Source organism: Quercus suber, unplaced genomic scaffold (assembly GCF_002906115.3).
Source record: "Quercus suber isolate HL8 unplaced genomic scaffold, Cork oak 2.0 scaffold_67, whole genome shotgun sequence".
NCBI classification, from domain to species: domain Eukaryota; kingdom Viridiplantae; phylum Streptophyta; class Magnoliopsida; order Fagales; family Fagaceae; genus Quercus; species Quercus suber.
This window is the reverse complement of record NW_027069532.1, coordinates 1,293,549-1,311,601: the sequence shown is the minus strand read 5'-3', so window position 1 is coordinate 1,311,601 and position 18,053 is coordinate 1,293,549. Positions and strand designations below refer to the sequence as shown.

The 18,053-nt window shown below is 33.4% G+C and overlaps 1 protein-coding gene and 1 non-coding gene across 2 annotated transcripts; one reads left to right on the top strand and one right to left on the bottom strand.

Moving 5' to 3' along the window:
• Positions 1-13,542: 13,542 nt before the first annotated feature.
• On the bottom strand, positions 13,543-13,616 carry TRNAT-AGU (transfer RNA threonine (anticodon AGU)). Its single transcript has one exon. It is a non-coding gene; the product is annotated as a tRNA-Thr (tRNA).
• A 516-nt stretch (positions 13,617-14,132) lies between these two features.
• Positions 14,133-17,944, top strand: LOC112028556 (protein DEHYDRATION-INDUCED 19 homolog 4). The gene is made up of 5 exons (XM_024061255.2): positions 14,133-14,412; positions 14,544-14,686; positions 15,451-15,528; positions 16,478-16,737; positions 17,650-17,944. The coding sequence occupies exons 1-5, from the start codon at positions 14,364-14,366 to the stop codon at positions 17,756-17,758; spliced, it is 639 nt and encodes a 212-aa protein (XP_023917023.1). The 5' UTR covers positions 14,133-14,363; the 3' UTR covers positions 17,759-17,944.
• The last annotated feature ends 109 nt before the right edge of the window (positions 17,945-18,053 follow it).

Genomic DNA, 18,053 nt, shown 5'->3' with positions numbered 1-18,053 from the left:
GAGGTTCTATTCTAAGCTCTGTCTCTCACTCTCACTCTCACTCTCTATCACATTCAAACACACATAAACACACACTGTGACACAGAGTCTCACACACACACAGCCATAGCTACAAAGCCCAATAAAATCAGTAAACGTCTAAGCTGCAATTAGGTATAGCTTTATTGGTTGGGTTCTCAAATAGATTTAAATCTTTAAAGTCGATGATGATCCTGATTGCAATTGTTTATTGGTTTTTGGATTTAGCTTTTTATGGGGTTAGAGATGCTTTTAAGGGAAATCGAATATTATGTGTGTAACCGCGAGCATGATTTCACGCGCGAATTAAACTAAGCTAAAACTATATACTATAAAATTATATAAAACTATATACTATATTAGCAATTTGTGGTGGGGTGGTTTCCAGGTGATTGGAGATGTGCCACGTGGCACCTCGTGGAAGTTGGAGAAAAGTCCAAAGTTACTTTTCCCAACTTTCCCTATCTTGTATTTCCGCCCCCTCTCCCTGTGCAACATGACTCATGAGTGCCATCCCAAGCAACAACTCACCTTTCTTCTTTTTTTCTTCTTTTTTTGTTATTAAATATTGACATTTTTTAATTAAAAAATTTATTTTTTTACCTTTTTATTGATATTTGATAAATACATTTTTATATTATGAATGGTTATAGATTAAATCTTATAATTTCAAAAATTTCAAATTAAACTTTGAAATTTAATTTATATTTATATTTATGAAAATGTAAGAGAATGTGTTGTATGTAATATAACTTATCATGTTCTCTCTTAAAAGTTATCATAGATTTTGAGTAGAATTTGTGGTGTACTTTTGTGTTAAGGATGCGACTTGTGTCCTATGCATTAGTACACTAGACACTTTGAAATACAGATACATGTCCAAAATTTCCTTCATTCAATGTCAATTCACAACAGAATTTTGGAATTCAATAAGGTTTCATTTTTCTCCGCATTGAGTTTGTCAAACTTTTACAACCTATCTAATTATTGCTCCAACTTCTTACCATGTGTCACGTTTTGGTGTTATTTACCATTTAATTGTCACATTCAGATGCTAGTTCTTTCATCTTTGCGTCTCCAATATCTCTTCCATTGCATGATGTTCTTATCAGATGGTGATTTTTTATAAAAAAAAGAAACACTTGCTTGGCACCAAGTCACAACCACTAGCAAAAAAGGCACTAGAAATGGTATACCTCGTACCAATCCTATCCAACACACACAAAACTCAAGCTACTACTATTTATGCAATATTCACAAACCCAGTACAGTTTTGGACGCTGAATTGGTATGAATTTGAATACCGCTTATTTTGTTAAAACTGATCATTACTGAAAGTATTGTAGATAAAGGTAAAAATTATTTGAAATAGTATAGTGAGACCCATAAATAGTACAAAAAATAAGCTGAATAGTGAAATAATTTATAATGTTCAGTGTTTCTCAAATGCACACTATATCTGGATTAGGTGGTCCACTCCATGTTAGTATAAAAAAATTATGTGATGGTAAACAATCAGTCTATCTTTGAACTCAATAACCCAATTGGCCAATAAACTCAGCTTGAGGGAACTACTCAAATTGAAAGAACATATATAATATCAAAAAGTTCATGCATGTCTCTTTCATATAAAATTCAAATGCCTGATTTAAAATTGAGTTCTTAAGTCTTAACATAGAATTTAGTTTTGGTCCAATAGTTTTTTTTTCCAAGAGCCAAGCTATATATGTTTTTAATATTTATGTTTCGTGTTACTTTATGTTTTATAAAAATTCAAGGTTCAACGAATTGCCTAATTGACAATGATTGATCAAGTTGATCTGTTATGTTCATTTAACTTGGTTATTATTATGAGATCAATTCCCAAATGCGAATTATATTTTAACAATTTTGTCATCTTTGAATAATAATAATAAATAATTCTTTAAAATTACTGAAAAGTATTACTCTTGCAACCTCTTCTCCCACGTGATGAGATCATCAGACTTGTAACTTGTTATATAAATGAAATGGACAGTGTTAACATCACCGCTAATACCTAATTCCATCTACCTTCCACTATCATTGTGATAAGCTAATTAAGGTTTTAGAAATTGTGAAATTACATTTTATACCTTATAAGTTTTGAGTAATTCAAACTGATGTGATGCCATTGAACCGCATATCTCTTGATATTTACACCTTACAAGTTGATAATCTATATATACTAAGAGATTAAGGCTGCATTTGGCAACACGTAAAATATTTTTTGAGTGTAAAATATTTTTAGGTAAAAATTTTATGGGAAGAGAAAATATTTTCAAGTGTTTGGTTGTATTATGAAAATTGTTTTAGAAAATATTTTTAGGTGTTTTGTTGCATTTTGAAAATACTATTTTTCTACTAGTTTCTCACATCTTCTTAGCCATTTTCTTAGCTTCTAAACAAATTTTATAATTGAAAATTTCAATATATAAACTTAAAAGAAACAAAAATCAAAATAAAATTATTTGCTAAACTCAAAAATTCGATCAAACTGAGAGAGGGAGGAAGAGACAAAACAACACCGAGTTTGAGACGACGAGAGTTCGATCTAGAGGGTAGTGGTGGCATGATCTCGGTGATGCCAGGGTGCGATCTCAGCGACGTGATCTCGACGGTGTTGGGGTGCGATGAGAACGATGCGATCTGGGGTTGGGACGGTGGTGCGATCTGGGGTCATGTGTGCTTCTAGCTCACTCTCTCTACTTTCTATTCCTGCTCTCTCTCTCTCTCTCTCTCTCTCTCTCTCTCTCTCTCTCTCTCTCTCTCTCTCTCTCTCTCTCTCTCTCTCTCTCTCTCTCTCTCTCTTCGGGTGTTTGAGTCTGAAATCATTTGAAAGTAAAATGCGTGTGTAATTCATTTTCCAGTTTTGGGGGCCAAATTTTGTAGTCAATGAAATAGTTTTCAGTTTGACCAAATTTTCCATGCACAACCAAACACATGGTAGGGTGTAAAATATTTTCCTAAATCCATTTTTAGCTGAAACAAACGCAGCCTAAGACGATCTACTTACATATACAAAGGAAGATCGAATGACTCAAGTAGTGTCGATATGATGCTAATCTAAAATTTTTTAGGTACTTTGGGTATCTTTTGACAATAAGGGTAGTTTTGAGGTGTTTCTCTTATTCCTTTAAAGCATTAGACGAATTCATCCTTGTTATAAGTTACTGTTTATAACACGGTAAACATTATCATAAAATATACAGCCAAACAAATGCCCTATCCATATGATTCTTGCTTTACTTTTGTGTTTCATAGTGCAAACAAAGGTTAATGGGATTCAGTTGCATCATTAAACACATCTTAATCTTAATTATCTTTTTAACTCCCCAAAATACACATTAGACACACACAAGGAGGATCCAGCTATATTACAGCCAACTAGCTGAGATGACTTTGAAAAAAAGTAGGACCCACGGGACCCCATTTTTTCAAGCTGTCCACATCAGCAGACGTGACGTGTTGGATGATATTGAACTTAAGAATAGGAACGGACACGTGGTGATGTCCTTAGTGCAAAATTCTGGGTCCCACACCATGGCTGTAACAAAAGGCCTGTGTGTGTGTGTGTGTGTGTTACGGATTAAATAAAAGTGGACCAACGCGGAACGGTGTTTTGGGCTTTGGGCCCCTATCAACACTTTCATATGTGAAATTAAAAATTATAAAAAAAAAAATTGGGCCCACATTAGTAAGGTACGTGGGCCTTGCTTCTCTCTCATGCGTTGTCTCTTCTATTATAGGGGACTAAATAAGGGCTATACCTATTAAGAGTTGGTTTTTTGTGTGTGATTGAAAAGAATGTACCTATGTAGGTGAAGCATTTCTATGATTGAAGTCCTACACTTCTATAGTCTATATGCTCGTAGGTTTTTTTTTTTAACTTTTAGTTCCTTTTGAGATCTATAACATTTTAGCAGATACAATGTATCCATGATAATAATGTGGGAATTGGGATTTTTTTTTTCTTCTATCAAAGTTAAAAAAAATAAAATAGAAAATCGAAAGAAAAATGAACTGTCATATAAATGATATAATCATTACTTACGACTTTTGTTTTTTTTTTTGAGAAAAGAAAAAAAGGGGACTCGCGTGTAGCAGTCATTGTCCCACGCCCCATGGTACAGTTGGGTAAGCCCATGGGTACCACCAGCTCGAACTGGAGCTCGGAAACTCCGAACTCACACACACCCCAGACTCTATTGGTTTCTGGGACTTCCAGAAATTGCAATTACAGTCTTCGTGAGAACTCGAACCTGAGATGTGGTGAAACCTCAGCAGTCACCTACCAGTTGTACCACACCCACTGGTGGTACTTACGACTTTTGTTCATAATACGTGGTGGATACACATCCATTTATGGAAGTCCTAAGAGTAGGTTTTGGCATAACTAGTGCAAAGCGACGTAAAGGTTTGGAATTTGGAGTTTGGAGTAAGGTTAAGGAATGCTATTACTTTTTTGGGTCAAACAAAAAGAGATAAAAGAAAAAAGAGGAAAAGAAAAGGGGGGAAAATAAGAAAAAGAAGAAGGAATCTCCCTATTATTATTAATGTGCTGTAATCCAAATGTCCAATGTTGTTTTCTCTCTTTTCGATTGATTGAAAAGAATCAAATCAGCAACTTATTAGCGTTTCTTAATGCCATATCAAATCCATTGGGTTACAGATTGCTACCAACAACTATGCTGAATTAGTCCATTGTTGACAAATGTTGCTTTGCAAGGAGTGTAGGAAGGAGAATTAAGAACGATAAGGTATCCTATGTGTCGAAAATACACATATATTCTATTTTATTAATTATCATTTCATATATCATATATATGCATTATTTCTCATATTACATGGATTCCATAATCGTATAGGAGATGCACATTATAAGAGGAATGACACGCATCCAATGCATAAGAAAATGATTGATTAGGAACTAAGCTATATAGTACTAGAATTTGGCACAAAGAAGGTCACAAAATTGGATAGGGGGTATGAATATGATTCTGAATGGGTCATATATACAGATGGGTTGCTTTCTCATTTGTTGAAGCCATTTATGGAATAGCATTTGGGGATTAGAATTTAAATAAAAAAAGACACATATCTGTGAATCAGAGGGTGTGGATGATTGAGCACGTCACAGAGGAAAATTATGCTTCCCCACATCCGACTATTCAACACGATCAAAAATTTGTGAATCAGAGAAAGAATTATTGAATTGAAAAACTTGGGAAGTTGGAACTACCTGTCAAGAGAAAAAGCAAAAATGGGGTTCATGGCCATGGGGGTACCCCCCCAAATGGTACTGCTAGTTGGACGTGCAGATTCACAAATCTTCCTAATTAGTACAACTTTTCCAGGCTTGCAAGCAAGTGGGTCCATTTGATTTTGATAGTCCTAAATGGATTTTTCACTGAAGGTACAGAGTAATGTAGAAAGTTCATAACTTTACAGCTTGAGATTTACCATGGTGTGTGTCTATAAGGTTACTGGTACTATTTGTATCAGTGCTGTGTGTGGTCCATCAAGGTTTTGATTGAGTTTTTTCTTTTGTATCTTGCAAGAGACAGAAATTATCTCTTGCCTTTTGTTTGTACAAGAGCTATTGAGGGAGCTCTCTCACTCACATAATCACATTACATATGGATATGGTTCCAATATTCTAATGTACTTGTAAAAACTCACTCTTTGTGAAAGAGATTTGTTCCATAAAACAAACGCGATAGATACTAGTCTGTCTCACATCAAGATAAAGAGAGAAGGTCTATTATATTAGATATATGTAGGTTTTTTTACACAGGTTGTGATACCTACTCTAAGGATGATGTATATATTATATGATATTTGAGATAGCTTGGTTTATATGATATGTTGAGACTAATTTATTTATTTATACATTTTTATTATTTTAAAGCCACTTGGTGATTTCTTTTCCTTCCAAATATGCACATTTGCGTAATTGTTTAAAGATGTCTAAGGTTTAAATCCTTACTCCCTTTTTGTAATTATCGAATTATCAAAAACATAAACCAACTTATAGCATTTCGTTTACTTAATTTTTGGCATTCTAATTATCCGTTTAGAATTTACTTATTTTGCTAAAACTGAAATTTTTTTGCTAAAAATATTATAAATAAAGGTAAAAGTTAGTTGAAATAGTATAGTGGAACTCATGAATAGTACCAAAAAATACAGTGAGATCCATGAATAGTAATAAAAATAAGCTGAATAGTATAATTATTTGGCAAAAATAATCCATGCTAAATGCACATTAATCTTTTTCAAGTACAAACTTTGTGCTAGTGACGTAGTAGTTTGGATAATGGGAAATCCCTTTTAATTCAATATGAAATTTAGTTGGAAAATTTTATATTATTTATTGAAAATTGATAAAAATATAATTGTGTGTGAGAAGTGAAGTTTTAAAAAGTTGCATATATACAAATAAGCAAAGTAAATGACAAGTTAACGAGAAAATAGCTGATCCAAATGACTCATTGTAGTCAGTAACCACATATCTTCTCTTTTAATACATGAGAGAGTAAAATTTTCTCAAGTTGGCAACTAGGAAACCCTTTTTTTTCGTTGCTTGAAACTTGGAACCATGTGAGTTATAGAATCCATGCTAATCTCAGGTGCCAGGTCCATTACAAATGGATGGTAGAAAATTTAAATTTTCACATGACATTGTCTATAACAATACTGATCATGGGATGTTAATTTATTATTACACGGGAATGTTTCCTCTCAATATTTTGTAGCTTAGGCACATCAAGAAGTAATATGTGGTCTAGGGCATACTTCAAACCTTTTTTGACTAGTGCTTTGCAAGAAATTTTTTTGTTTAAAATCAAATGACATTTTTGTGGTGTTGATAGTTATGAATTGTGTGTGTATGTATAGTTGTGAATTGTGAGCTTAATTATCGATAAGATAATAAATAAAGATGAAGAAGTAGTAAAACTTGATGGTTAATAGATACTAAAAGGTGAATGTTTTAGATATCTTATACCAATAATTCACAAGGATGATGAGATAAAAAATAATAATAATAGTCATTGGATCATAGTAGGGTTGATGAAATGAAGAAGTGCATTAGGAGTATTGTATAATCATATAATACATAATTAGTTAATAAAAAGTTTTAGAAGAATATTATAAGCCCAACTATGCTATATGGCATTGAATGTTAGGTTGAAAATAAATTAACAATATATTCCTATAATGAGTGAAATGAGAATATTAAATTGGATAAGCGGAAATAAAAAAAATTTAGGATTCAAAATGAAGAAATTCAATTAAAGACATTAGACTCTTATTGATGAAAAGATTAGTGAGAGTTGCTTGAAATGATTTGGTTATGTGTAAAAGAGAGTGATTAATGCACTAGTAAGTAAAAATGACTTGATTTAAGTTAAGAAAATGAAATAAAGGTAGAGGTATACCTAAATAACACTAGTTGAAGCAGTAACAAATAACATGTTAGTTAAATAGGTTCTAGAGAGAATGATTTTAGATGGGATAATATGATGGAGAAAAATACATGTGAACATTAATCCAATTAGTCTTTTAAAGACTCATAAGACCTATTTTAATTGTAGCAGTACTAGTGACTTTCAAATTGATTTTATTTTGTTTATGTAGGGACTCAATTTGGATCTGACCTTGAGTATGAATGGGTTTTCAGCCTAACAAGCCCAAACAATAAATTTGTAGAGAGTGGGTTGAAGGTTTAGGCGTTGGCCGTCGTTCACCAAGCATCCACTCTCTTTTATTAAAAAATACTTAGAGTTTATTTACAACTGGGGGGATGCTCCTCGGCCACGGGCCGAGGAGCCCCTTTTCTTCTCCTCCTTTCCCCCCCCCTTATCTTACTTTACTTGCTTTTCTTATATAGTCTTCATTTTTCTATCTCCTTCTTCCATCTGTTGATCATCCATTCGCCTTTCTTCTGGCCGTCCGTCCCATCAGAGGCCTTATCAGTACTCAAGTGGTTCACTCTGATCAACCTTGCCCTGCTAAGGGGTTATATCCCCATTAATGCGGCCAGAGGGGTTAGGTGAATGCATTAAGTGTGAATGTGACAGCTTGCTCTGGGCTTGTCCCTTCCCAAAATTATCCTTAGTATGCCGAGGACGAAGAGGTCCTCGGCGTGGGTCAAAAAAGAGGCTTTCCCCAACTTAGCCTTGGATGGTCAGTCTTCCTCGGCGTCGGCCTTGGGCCTACTACACGATGGGCTGAGGCTATCAGGTCCACGGGCCCCACAGTTTATAATTTTAGGAATTGGTATGTGTAATTCATTTGCATCTATCAATATGCTTGTAGCTTTTTCAAAAGTTCATTCTTCTTGTTTCCATAAGTTTATAAGCATAACAAATTTCAAAACATTTTTTTACAACTGCTCTTAAGACCTATTGTAATTGTAGCAGCAGTAGTGACTTTCAAATTGATTTTATTTTGTTTGCAATTTATGAATTGGAATGTGTAATCCACTAGGCATCATCAACAGGCATGTAGTTTTTTCCAAAGTGAATTATTGTTTCCATAAGTTTATATATGCACAATAAATTTCCAAAGCATTTTTTCACAATTACTGAGGTGGCAATTCATAATAGTTAGTCCTATGTAAAAATGATGTTGTACTAATCACAATATGTCACATAAAAGGTAAAAAAGTTGTGAATCTTATCATGTCTATAACATTATTATTCTCATTAATGAGTTGTCGCAATTTGGCAGCCATCACATGATTCACATCCCATGTGAGTATCTAGATTCTAGAATCAGTGCAAGTTGTGCATTTTCTTGAATCTAAGATAGGCATACATTTGGAACGAAGCCCTTTGAGCATTATTTTTGTGCAATATGCAATCTAGATTGAGTCAGCATTGGAAAGAAAGCAGCATTTCCTTTTTCTAAAGAATAATAAAATAAAGCAAAGCAGCACACTACAAACAATAGCTTCATATAAGACATAAATTGCACATGGTAACATGAGCAAACACCTGCCTGATTTTGAGCCCTTACTTTCCAAGAAGGAATGGGGGATTTGAATGTGATATGAGATCAAATCATACATTCTTTCACCTTTATTTTCTTTTTTATTGGACTAAATAGTCTATTCGGATCTCAACCTCATGCCAACACTCGAGCATTATTTTTGGCTTGATTGTTAGGTCAAAATCCATCATTGGATAGTCTTGAGCTCTAGTTAATCGTGAAGGGAAATTGTGGTTTTGTGCGCTAAAAATTTCGTGATGTGAATCATTTAGTTGGCGTGGACCAAATCCAAGCCCAATCAAGAACACCCTATCAAGAGGAGGAGCTCAATCATTACATTGAGCCGCTAGGCACGTTCAACAAATAAAGGGCCTTTAAAATTAAGCACTTTTTGGTTGGGGTGAAGTTGGACTGGACTTGACCCACTTGAGTGATTAGTGGCATAGTCTTTTTTTTTTTTTTTTGAGAACCAGTGGCATAGTCATTTGTTAAAAATATGAAGGTCCAATCTTAATTTAGGCTCGAGTCTATTATTTAACTTTTAATTCACATTCAATGAGTATAAACAATATAATCTTATTCCTAATTATAGTTCAAAGTATTATTATTAGTACAGGATTTAAACTATTATATTATAATCATCAATAGATTCATTGTAATAGAATGAGAGAGAGAGATATCAAATTCACTAAACTCTATAAGGATTATAACACTCATTGTGAGAGCTTCATTTTATATTTAACTAGAATGTAGCTTCGTGCTACCGCACAGAAATTGATATATTATTAATCGTGAGTTTATTCATGTTTAAAAAGTTTAGTTAAGTCTAAATTAATATTATTAACCAGAAAATTTCATTAACAAAACTTAGCAGTATATATATTTTACACAGAAAGATGAACCTTGGTGACAATGTTTATCCAAAAAATCTATTCATGCTTTTGAATCTTCAATCTCTATTGGTGATTGAAATTTTCGTAACTTACAAAATTTAAAATTAAAAAAAAAAAAAAAACCCTCAGAGTTGTACTCATTTTGTAGTTTTAAGATGGGTCATTTTGTAACATGATGGACATTTGTGTGAAGAAAAAACTTTTGAAGTTGCATGGCTAATAAAAGAAATTCTCTCTAATCTCTTTTTATAGAGAGATGGATTTGTGCATGTTTTTATACATCCTTTATAGTTGTATTATCACGAAGCAAGTCCAATGGATTTAGATTGGTACTACCGATTCCCAAAGCATGAGTGTTTAATGTGTTATTAATTTCATCTCATCTCATTACCAAGTCCAATGAATTTTAATTGGAATTCAATTTTTCCAAGTGGTGCATCTCTTGCAATATTCTTTCATTTTTTATTTTTAATTAATTTTTTGAAATTTATTTTCAATTCCCATGGCCACTTTCCATATTCGGCTTCCTATTATAATTCCCTAGGCACTTTGAAGTTTGAACCAAGAGAACAATGAACTTACGTAAAAATAAATAAAAAAAAATGAATTAGAGTAATGATTCTCTCGAAAACAACCCCAAATCATATTACATTCTTCTGATTATTTTCTTTATACACATGTATAGTAAAATTGGACTCCAATTCCAGATTCTAATTGAACAATTGGAATGACACATGGCACAAAATTGAAACTCTAATTTGGAATTCTTGTATTACCACGAAGCAGGTCAAACGGATTTAGATTGGTACTACTGATTCCCAAAGCATGAGTATTTAATGTGTTATTAATTTCATCTCATTGGTTTCTGCACATGATAGCAAATTAAAAATAATTAGATTGTACACGTGTATAGTAAAATTGGACTCAAATTTCATATTCTAATTGAACAATTAGAATGATAATATATGATAGTAAAAAAAATAGGAAAATTCAAATCAAATTTTGGATTAAATTATAACAATCTAAATAAAAAATTCCAGTAGAAAGACGGGATGGAGTGATCCACTCCAAGAAGGCGACCAAACTTGAGTAAATATAGAATAATAAATCTCTCTCCATAAAATTTACATTGTTCATAACTTTTACATTCACTGAAAATTTTAAAAACATAGTGACTCACATCTGCCATCCAGACATCTACAACTGGGTCCTCTCCAATTTGCGTGAGATTCCATTGATCACTAAGTTCATTTGCAGCCTACAAAAAGTATCATCCATCGGTCCACAGCAGTGCTTTCTTCATTGTTATAGATGCCAAACTTGAACAAAAAGCCAAATATAAGGATAGTGAATTTTAGACATAATGTGTATCTAATCACATATTAGCAATTTATAACAAATGTAAAGATGTAAACTTTGTAAGTGAATAGTAAACAAAACTTAGTGTCAGAACCAAGAAGAAAACACTTTAATCCGGAACTTAGTGCAAATGTAAAGATGCAAACTTTGTAAGCAATTTATAACAAAGATGCAAACTCTGGTTTTGCTATATTTTTGGAAATTATGCATATGTACCCAAACCAAGTTCTTATCACCAATATTAATCTCTTTGGTTTTCATGTTTGACTGCAAAATCAAGAAAAAACTTAATTAGCACAGTAATTCACTTGACCCGATACATAGAAGTGATTTCAATGAGAATGAATCCACATACATTTAGCCACATGATGCAAAATTCAACTTCAGTTTTAGATTCTAGACACATGGCACAAAATTAGAACTCTAATTAAGAACTCTAATTTGAGTTTCCTTCTGCTTCATCTATTATTATATAATATAGATATATATATATATGTGGGAATACCATTTAATTTGAAAACATAAACTTATATGTTTTGGCCCAACATGTTATATTAACAATTCATTCTCATGATTATCAAATGTGAGAGTGAGACGGGATTATTACACACACTCAGAAAAATAGTTGAAGAAATTTGAACACCCTCTTGAGCCAAAAAAAAAAAAAAAAAAAAGAGAGATGAGACCTTACTACTTAACTAACACCACACATGAATATTTAAAAGGAAGGTTTAAAAAATAATAAACCCATGCCGTTTATTCTGTAGTCTACAAGCCTTATTGGATACCTGATAGACAAGTGGAAAATTGATCAAGAGGAAGATTGATTTTTTTTTTTCCCCTTTTAACCTTATCGTCTAGGAAATACAAGACTACAATGCCAAGAGAAGTTTGTTCATAGCCAAAGATGCTACTTCCTCTCTTTTTTTTTTTTTTTTCCCCCACTAATGTGGTTGATTCAATGGGCCAAGGCTAAATCCAAGCCGCAGTAAGCACATGTGAAAGGCGTTTAAAGCCTATCTATATCAAATCACCAAAAGGCCCATCAATTTTTAGGCCTTGATCTGTTTCTCTCCATCGAGGAAACTTTATTATAGATCAACTTGAGGAAAATTTGTGTTTGGGCTCAAGGCTGCATATCGTTCCAATTAGAGGATAAAAAGTCTGGGCAATAAAATTTTTTGCATTAAAGCTTTCTACCCTTTCATCCATGAACCTGTCTAGGTTCCAATGAACCTACATACACAGAATGACAGAATGATTATGTCTGTGCGGAGTGCACAAGATTAACTTGAAGAAGAATAAAAAAGAAGAGCAGCTATATAGCATCTATATCTTGTTTTGATTATTACATATATTATAGGTATTGTGACTTTGTGCCAACTTTTTTATTCGAAAACTATATAATATATCTACTTTGTGTTGAGATTTATAGGTTTATATTATCTATTGGCAATTATGGTTGCAATCAACCATGTCCATGGGCATAAAATATTAACCTAATGTTTTTATTGTGTTACAAAGCCTTCATGAAATAATGGGTTACTGAGTAATTAGGATAGGATGGATATACCCACTTGTTGCTTTTGGAATGAAATTAGTACAGAGATAGAAAACGTGTGGTCAGACGGCCAAAATGGCCAAATACCACTATTTTTGAAAATATAATGCAAACTACTACTACAATTTGCGAAATATTTAACAATTTACAATTTTTTTGAAACTCGATTTTCACAAAATCGAGTTTTTCATGGTACTCAAGTTTACTATGAAAAAATTTTGAAATATTTTGATGTAACTTGTGTTCATGAAACTTTTGAGTTCCATGAACTCCTAATCATAAAAAATTTCAAAATTTTTTCATAATACTCGAGTTGTTCATGAAAAACTTGATATTCACAAAATTAAGTTTTAAAAAAGTGATAAATTGTTAAATATTTCACAAATAATAATAGATCTATACATATTTTTTCAAATAATGATATAAGACCATTTTGACCGTGGTCGGCCATTATAGCAACGAAATGGCAAGAAGATGGGCCTTTATTAAGGCAGGCTGCTAAAGAAGCAGCAAGTTTTGCAGTACAACGAGGAATTCCAAATATGTTATTTTTTATACAGACACGAGTGTAATGGATTAGTCAAGACTCAATGTCTTTTAATGTCTTCCAGCTCATGTTTAACAAGCCAATTAAAGCAGGGTTTGAACAGAACACAGTAAAAAGAAAAAAAATAGAAAATTTATTTAACTCGTAAATGCTCTCGTTGAGAGTCGAACTCAAGACCTCCCGCTTACTAAACGGGTGCTCTAACCAACTGAGCTACGAGAGCTTCTTGGTGTTGAAAACATGTTTTATTAATATATACTTGAATATTTTCTTATCATTCTGAGTTTAGACACGTCACTCACTCAACCAACCAACCAAACCTGAAACCTCAACTTCAGTACCTTACTTTACAGGCGTGTAAAAACTAAAAACAAACAAAAACACCACCCCCCACTAAAATCCAAAAAAAAAAAAATATATAAAAACAAACATTACATCAAAAACACACGTGGCCCAATGAAAACCCCGAGGGTGACGCACCTAAAATACACCACGCATTTGACGCAATCACCTCCCCCCTTCTTTTGTCTCACAATTCGTCCAAGGCGGCTAGGCTACCACGGCCTTGCCTTTTAGCACAAGTAGTAAGTTTCGTTCAATTCAATGGCATTCCCGTAATTCCCATTTTGCCTTCGACCACAAGTCGTAGTAATAGTTTGCTAATGGCATTCCCGTAATTCCACCCAAAATCCCCGGTCAATTTCCTACCGCCCCAAACTCCTACACATAACACACACACACACACACACACACGCACACACTCTCTCTCTATACATTTCCTTGCTCTTTCCTTACTCTCACACTCCATTTACCCTCTCAATTCAACCACCACACAGACTCACAGACTCTCTCACAAACACTCTCTCTTTTCTTTTTCTCTGACTATATAATAAACACCCCACCCCTCAATACTCAGCAAAACTACAAGAATACCACACACCCACCACAGCCAAAAACCAAACCAAAGAAAATGGACTCCGATTCATGGAACACTCGCCGCCGTTTCCAGTCTCGATCAGGTTCTTCTTCTTCTTCTTCTTTTTCTCTCTCATTTTCCCCATAATGCCCCTCCCTCTTTCCGTTTGTTTCCCGAGAAAATAAATTTTTTTTTTTTTTTACATGATATAAATTTTGTGACTTTATTATGCAGATCTGTTCCTTGCGCACGAAGAGATGGAAGGAGACGATGAAACGAAGGCGGAGTTTCTGTGCCCCTTTTGTGCTGAGGATTACGACGTCGTTGGACTTTGTTGTCACATCGATGAGGAACACCCTGTTGAAGTAAAAAATGGGGTATTCTTTTTTTAATTTTTCAAAATTTTTAAATTTTTTAGTAAAAAAAAAAAAAAAATTTCTTTATGTGTTTGTGTATGGCTTGTGTTAGAAGTTAGGTCTTTTTAAGGGGGATTAGTAGCTTGTGTGACTGTATTTGTTTGTTTTGGTACTAGTACCAGTCATGGGCTACTTTTAATTATTATAGAGTTTAGAACTGATTGATATTGTAAAATCATAATGGGTGCTTAAATTTGATTTTTTTTTTTTAGTGTGAAATGGGTTTTGATTTTGGGATTGAGATTCAGGGAGTAATGTAAAATCCTAACCATTTATGTTTAAATGAATAGTTTAGATCTTATTAAGTCGTTGATTGACTTTTAAACAGGTATTTACTAGCATCATTTTGGTTTCCATTTAAGAATCTTGATGACATGGCAAAATCTATGCTATTCATTAACTATAAATGTTTAGGATTTTTAAAAACATTGCAGTGGAGTTTTAAGTATGATGGTTTTCCAGTTGCTTTATCTTGAAAGATGCTAGACATATTTTAAGAGATTTTTGAGTTGTGAGTTCAAAACTGACTGGGGGCAAGTGTAACTTACTTACCAATAAAAAAGTGATCTTTTATTTTTGGTGTATTAATTTTAAGGGGGTAGGGTTTTTTTGTTAAATTTTTATCATAAAATCGTAATTAGTGTAAGTGGGTATTTTGTGAGGGATTATTGTTTGTTTTGGCTTTTTTACAGGTCTGCTGACAATGTTATTTCTTGCATTTTCAGGTATGTCCAATTTGTGCGAAGAGGGTTGGAATGGATATCGTTAGCCATATTACGATGCAACATGGGAGTTTTTTAAAGATATCCTTTATTGGAAGTTGAGTCTATATTGTTGCTATGCTTCAGTTTTGAATTATGTTGTTACTTGTTTTGGTTTTGATCTAGTACCTGCTTATGGTGTGTGCAATGTCTGGTTGTAGAATGTTGGATTCTATATCTTGTGGTTTAAATGTTGATGTGATAAATAGCGTATCTGGTTGAATTGACAAAGTTGGATTCTTTTGTCTTTTAGGATTATTTTGATGGTATTGCTTGTTTATCATTCATTATATAAAGATTCATTTATTTGTGTAATTCTTAATTAGTTTATTTTATTTTATTTTAGCTTCAGCTCAAATGAAACTTCCATGTCCCATGCATTTATTTGTGTAAAGTTATTGTGTAACTTTACTAGTGTTGAACCAGTAAAGTTACACTAACTTTACTGGTTCTGAGATCACGAGAGAGATTGCCAGTAGAGTAGAACCTCTCTTTTAACTCCACTGTATATCACCTGGTTCTAGGATCCTCCCCATATCCATTACCTGAGTCTTCATCTATTGGTTTTTTTTAAAGCTAACACTTCTAACGAGTAATGACCCATTTGTAAGAAAAATCTAAAATTCAATTCTCTTTGATATGAGTTTAAACCGTAAAGAGAAGTTGACTGTTGAAACTTGCCTTTTGTTGTCCAGTTTCTTAAGAATCTATTTATATGTTTGCTCATGGCATACAAATCATCTTTACCACCTATTTACCATTATCACTACAAATTTGCTCCTTATCTGCATTTGGGTGATATATTACTTCCTGAATCTGTAGTTTACTTAAAAAGCTACTCTATTTTGTGCACCCTTGTTTCTTTCTTTTTATTAAGTTAATCTCTTCCACCAAGGCTCTAGGAATTTTGTATGATGTTTCTGATTGCTTAGTCATATCTTTTTTGTACCACAAATGAAGAGCTCGTGCCTTTCCTTAACTTTTAGATCACGTTCAGCGCAAGCGGAGATTCCGTAAAGGTGGTTCTAATTCTACATTGTCTTTATTGAAGAGAGAGTTGAGAGAAGGAAATTTGCAATCCCTTTTTGGAGGATCCACTTGCATTGTTTCCTCAAATACAGAACCTGATCCTTTGTTGTCATCATTTATATATAATGCACCTATAGTTGATGAACCTGTGAGTGTTAAGCCTCATTCTTTGGTGGAAACAAGTGTGGTAAAGGAGAGTTCAAAGGAGGATTTCTTGGAAAGGTATGTGCCTGGGTTTATTTCATTAATTTTGTTTAGGTTTCTCTATTTAGTCTCTAAGAAATGAATGAGAATCCACATAGCTGAATTTGTAGAAATTGTTTTAACACCTGGTTTATGACTGTTGATTGGATTTGTTTAAATAAGGGCATTTTGTGGGTTCTAATTAGCTCAACCAATAAAGTCTCTTGTTGTCAAACAAGAGATTTATGTTCGAATCTTGCTTGCACCAAAAAGAAATCCGTTGGTATTTTGACATAATAGTAAAGAACAATCATCATAGAATGGATGCCATGTGTTTCAACTCCTGTTATATCTATAAAAGATAAAAAGGGCATCATTTTTTTTAGTGGCAAAAAGGGATTATATTAGAAATTAAGATGGGCATAGGTTATTAATTTTTTTTAGACTACAGATTTCTGTGCCTTCAGCAGAATTATATAATGAAACAATTTATGTAAATCCATTTACCATTTTTATCTGAGCCTATTATCTAGGACTTGGCGGTCTTCTATGTTGATGACTGCCCGCATTTTCTTTCTTCTTAATGAAGCATGCTTCAGCTTTTCTCTCTTGCGAAAGTAAGACCAAGAGGCCAACTTTCCTCTCTTGTGAAAGTAAGACCATGACCACGTGAATTAACTGAGGGAATCGAGTAGATCTTTTTTGCTATATGACACACACTTATCTCCACAAGTGATACCAAGCTGTAATTTAGACATCTCTTTCCCCTTATGTTCTGTCTGTGATTGAGAGCCTCCTTTTTCTTTCATCTGTGCTGTGTGTGAGTTTGTGTGTGTGTCTCTGTGAGAGAGAGAGAGAGAGAGAGAGAGGTGCAATTGTATGGTGCTGTATTAGATAAACGAATTTGACTATAAAAAAAAATAAAAAGCTAACTATAGTTTACTATGACAGGAATATCCAACAGTTGGTGTTATCAGACAAGGACCAAGAGGAGAAGACTCGGAAGTGTGAGTTTGTCCAAGGACTTTTGCTGTCCACTATTCTCGATGATAGCTTGTGAGTTTAAAGGGCATGCATAGATGAAATGGCAGTGGCGTAGTCAGACTGGGAGCCCCAAAGATAAAGATCGAAGAGGCTAATGAATATTATGGTACTAGTTGTAATAGTTAGGTCGGGCAAATTATCTATGTATCTATTGTAATTACAGTTTTGTGCATAAATGGAAATATGGAAGAACTTATTCCTACTTTGCCACCTGCTTTCCTCAGTTTTCATCTAGTTAAAAGTTCCTTTAAGGTGGGCAAATTTCATCAAAATTAAAAGTTCCTCTCGAGTCCAAAATAAGTCATAAAAGA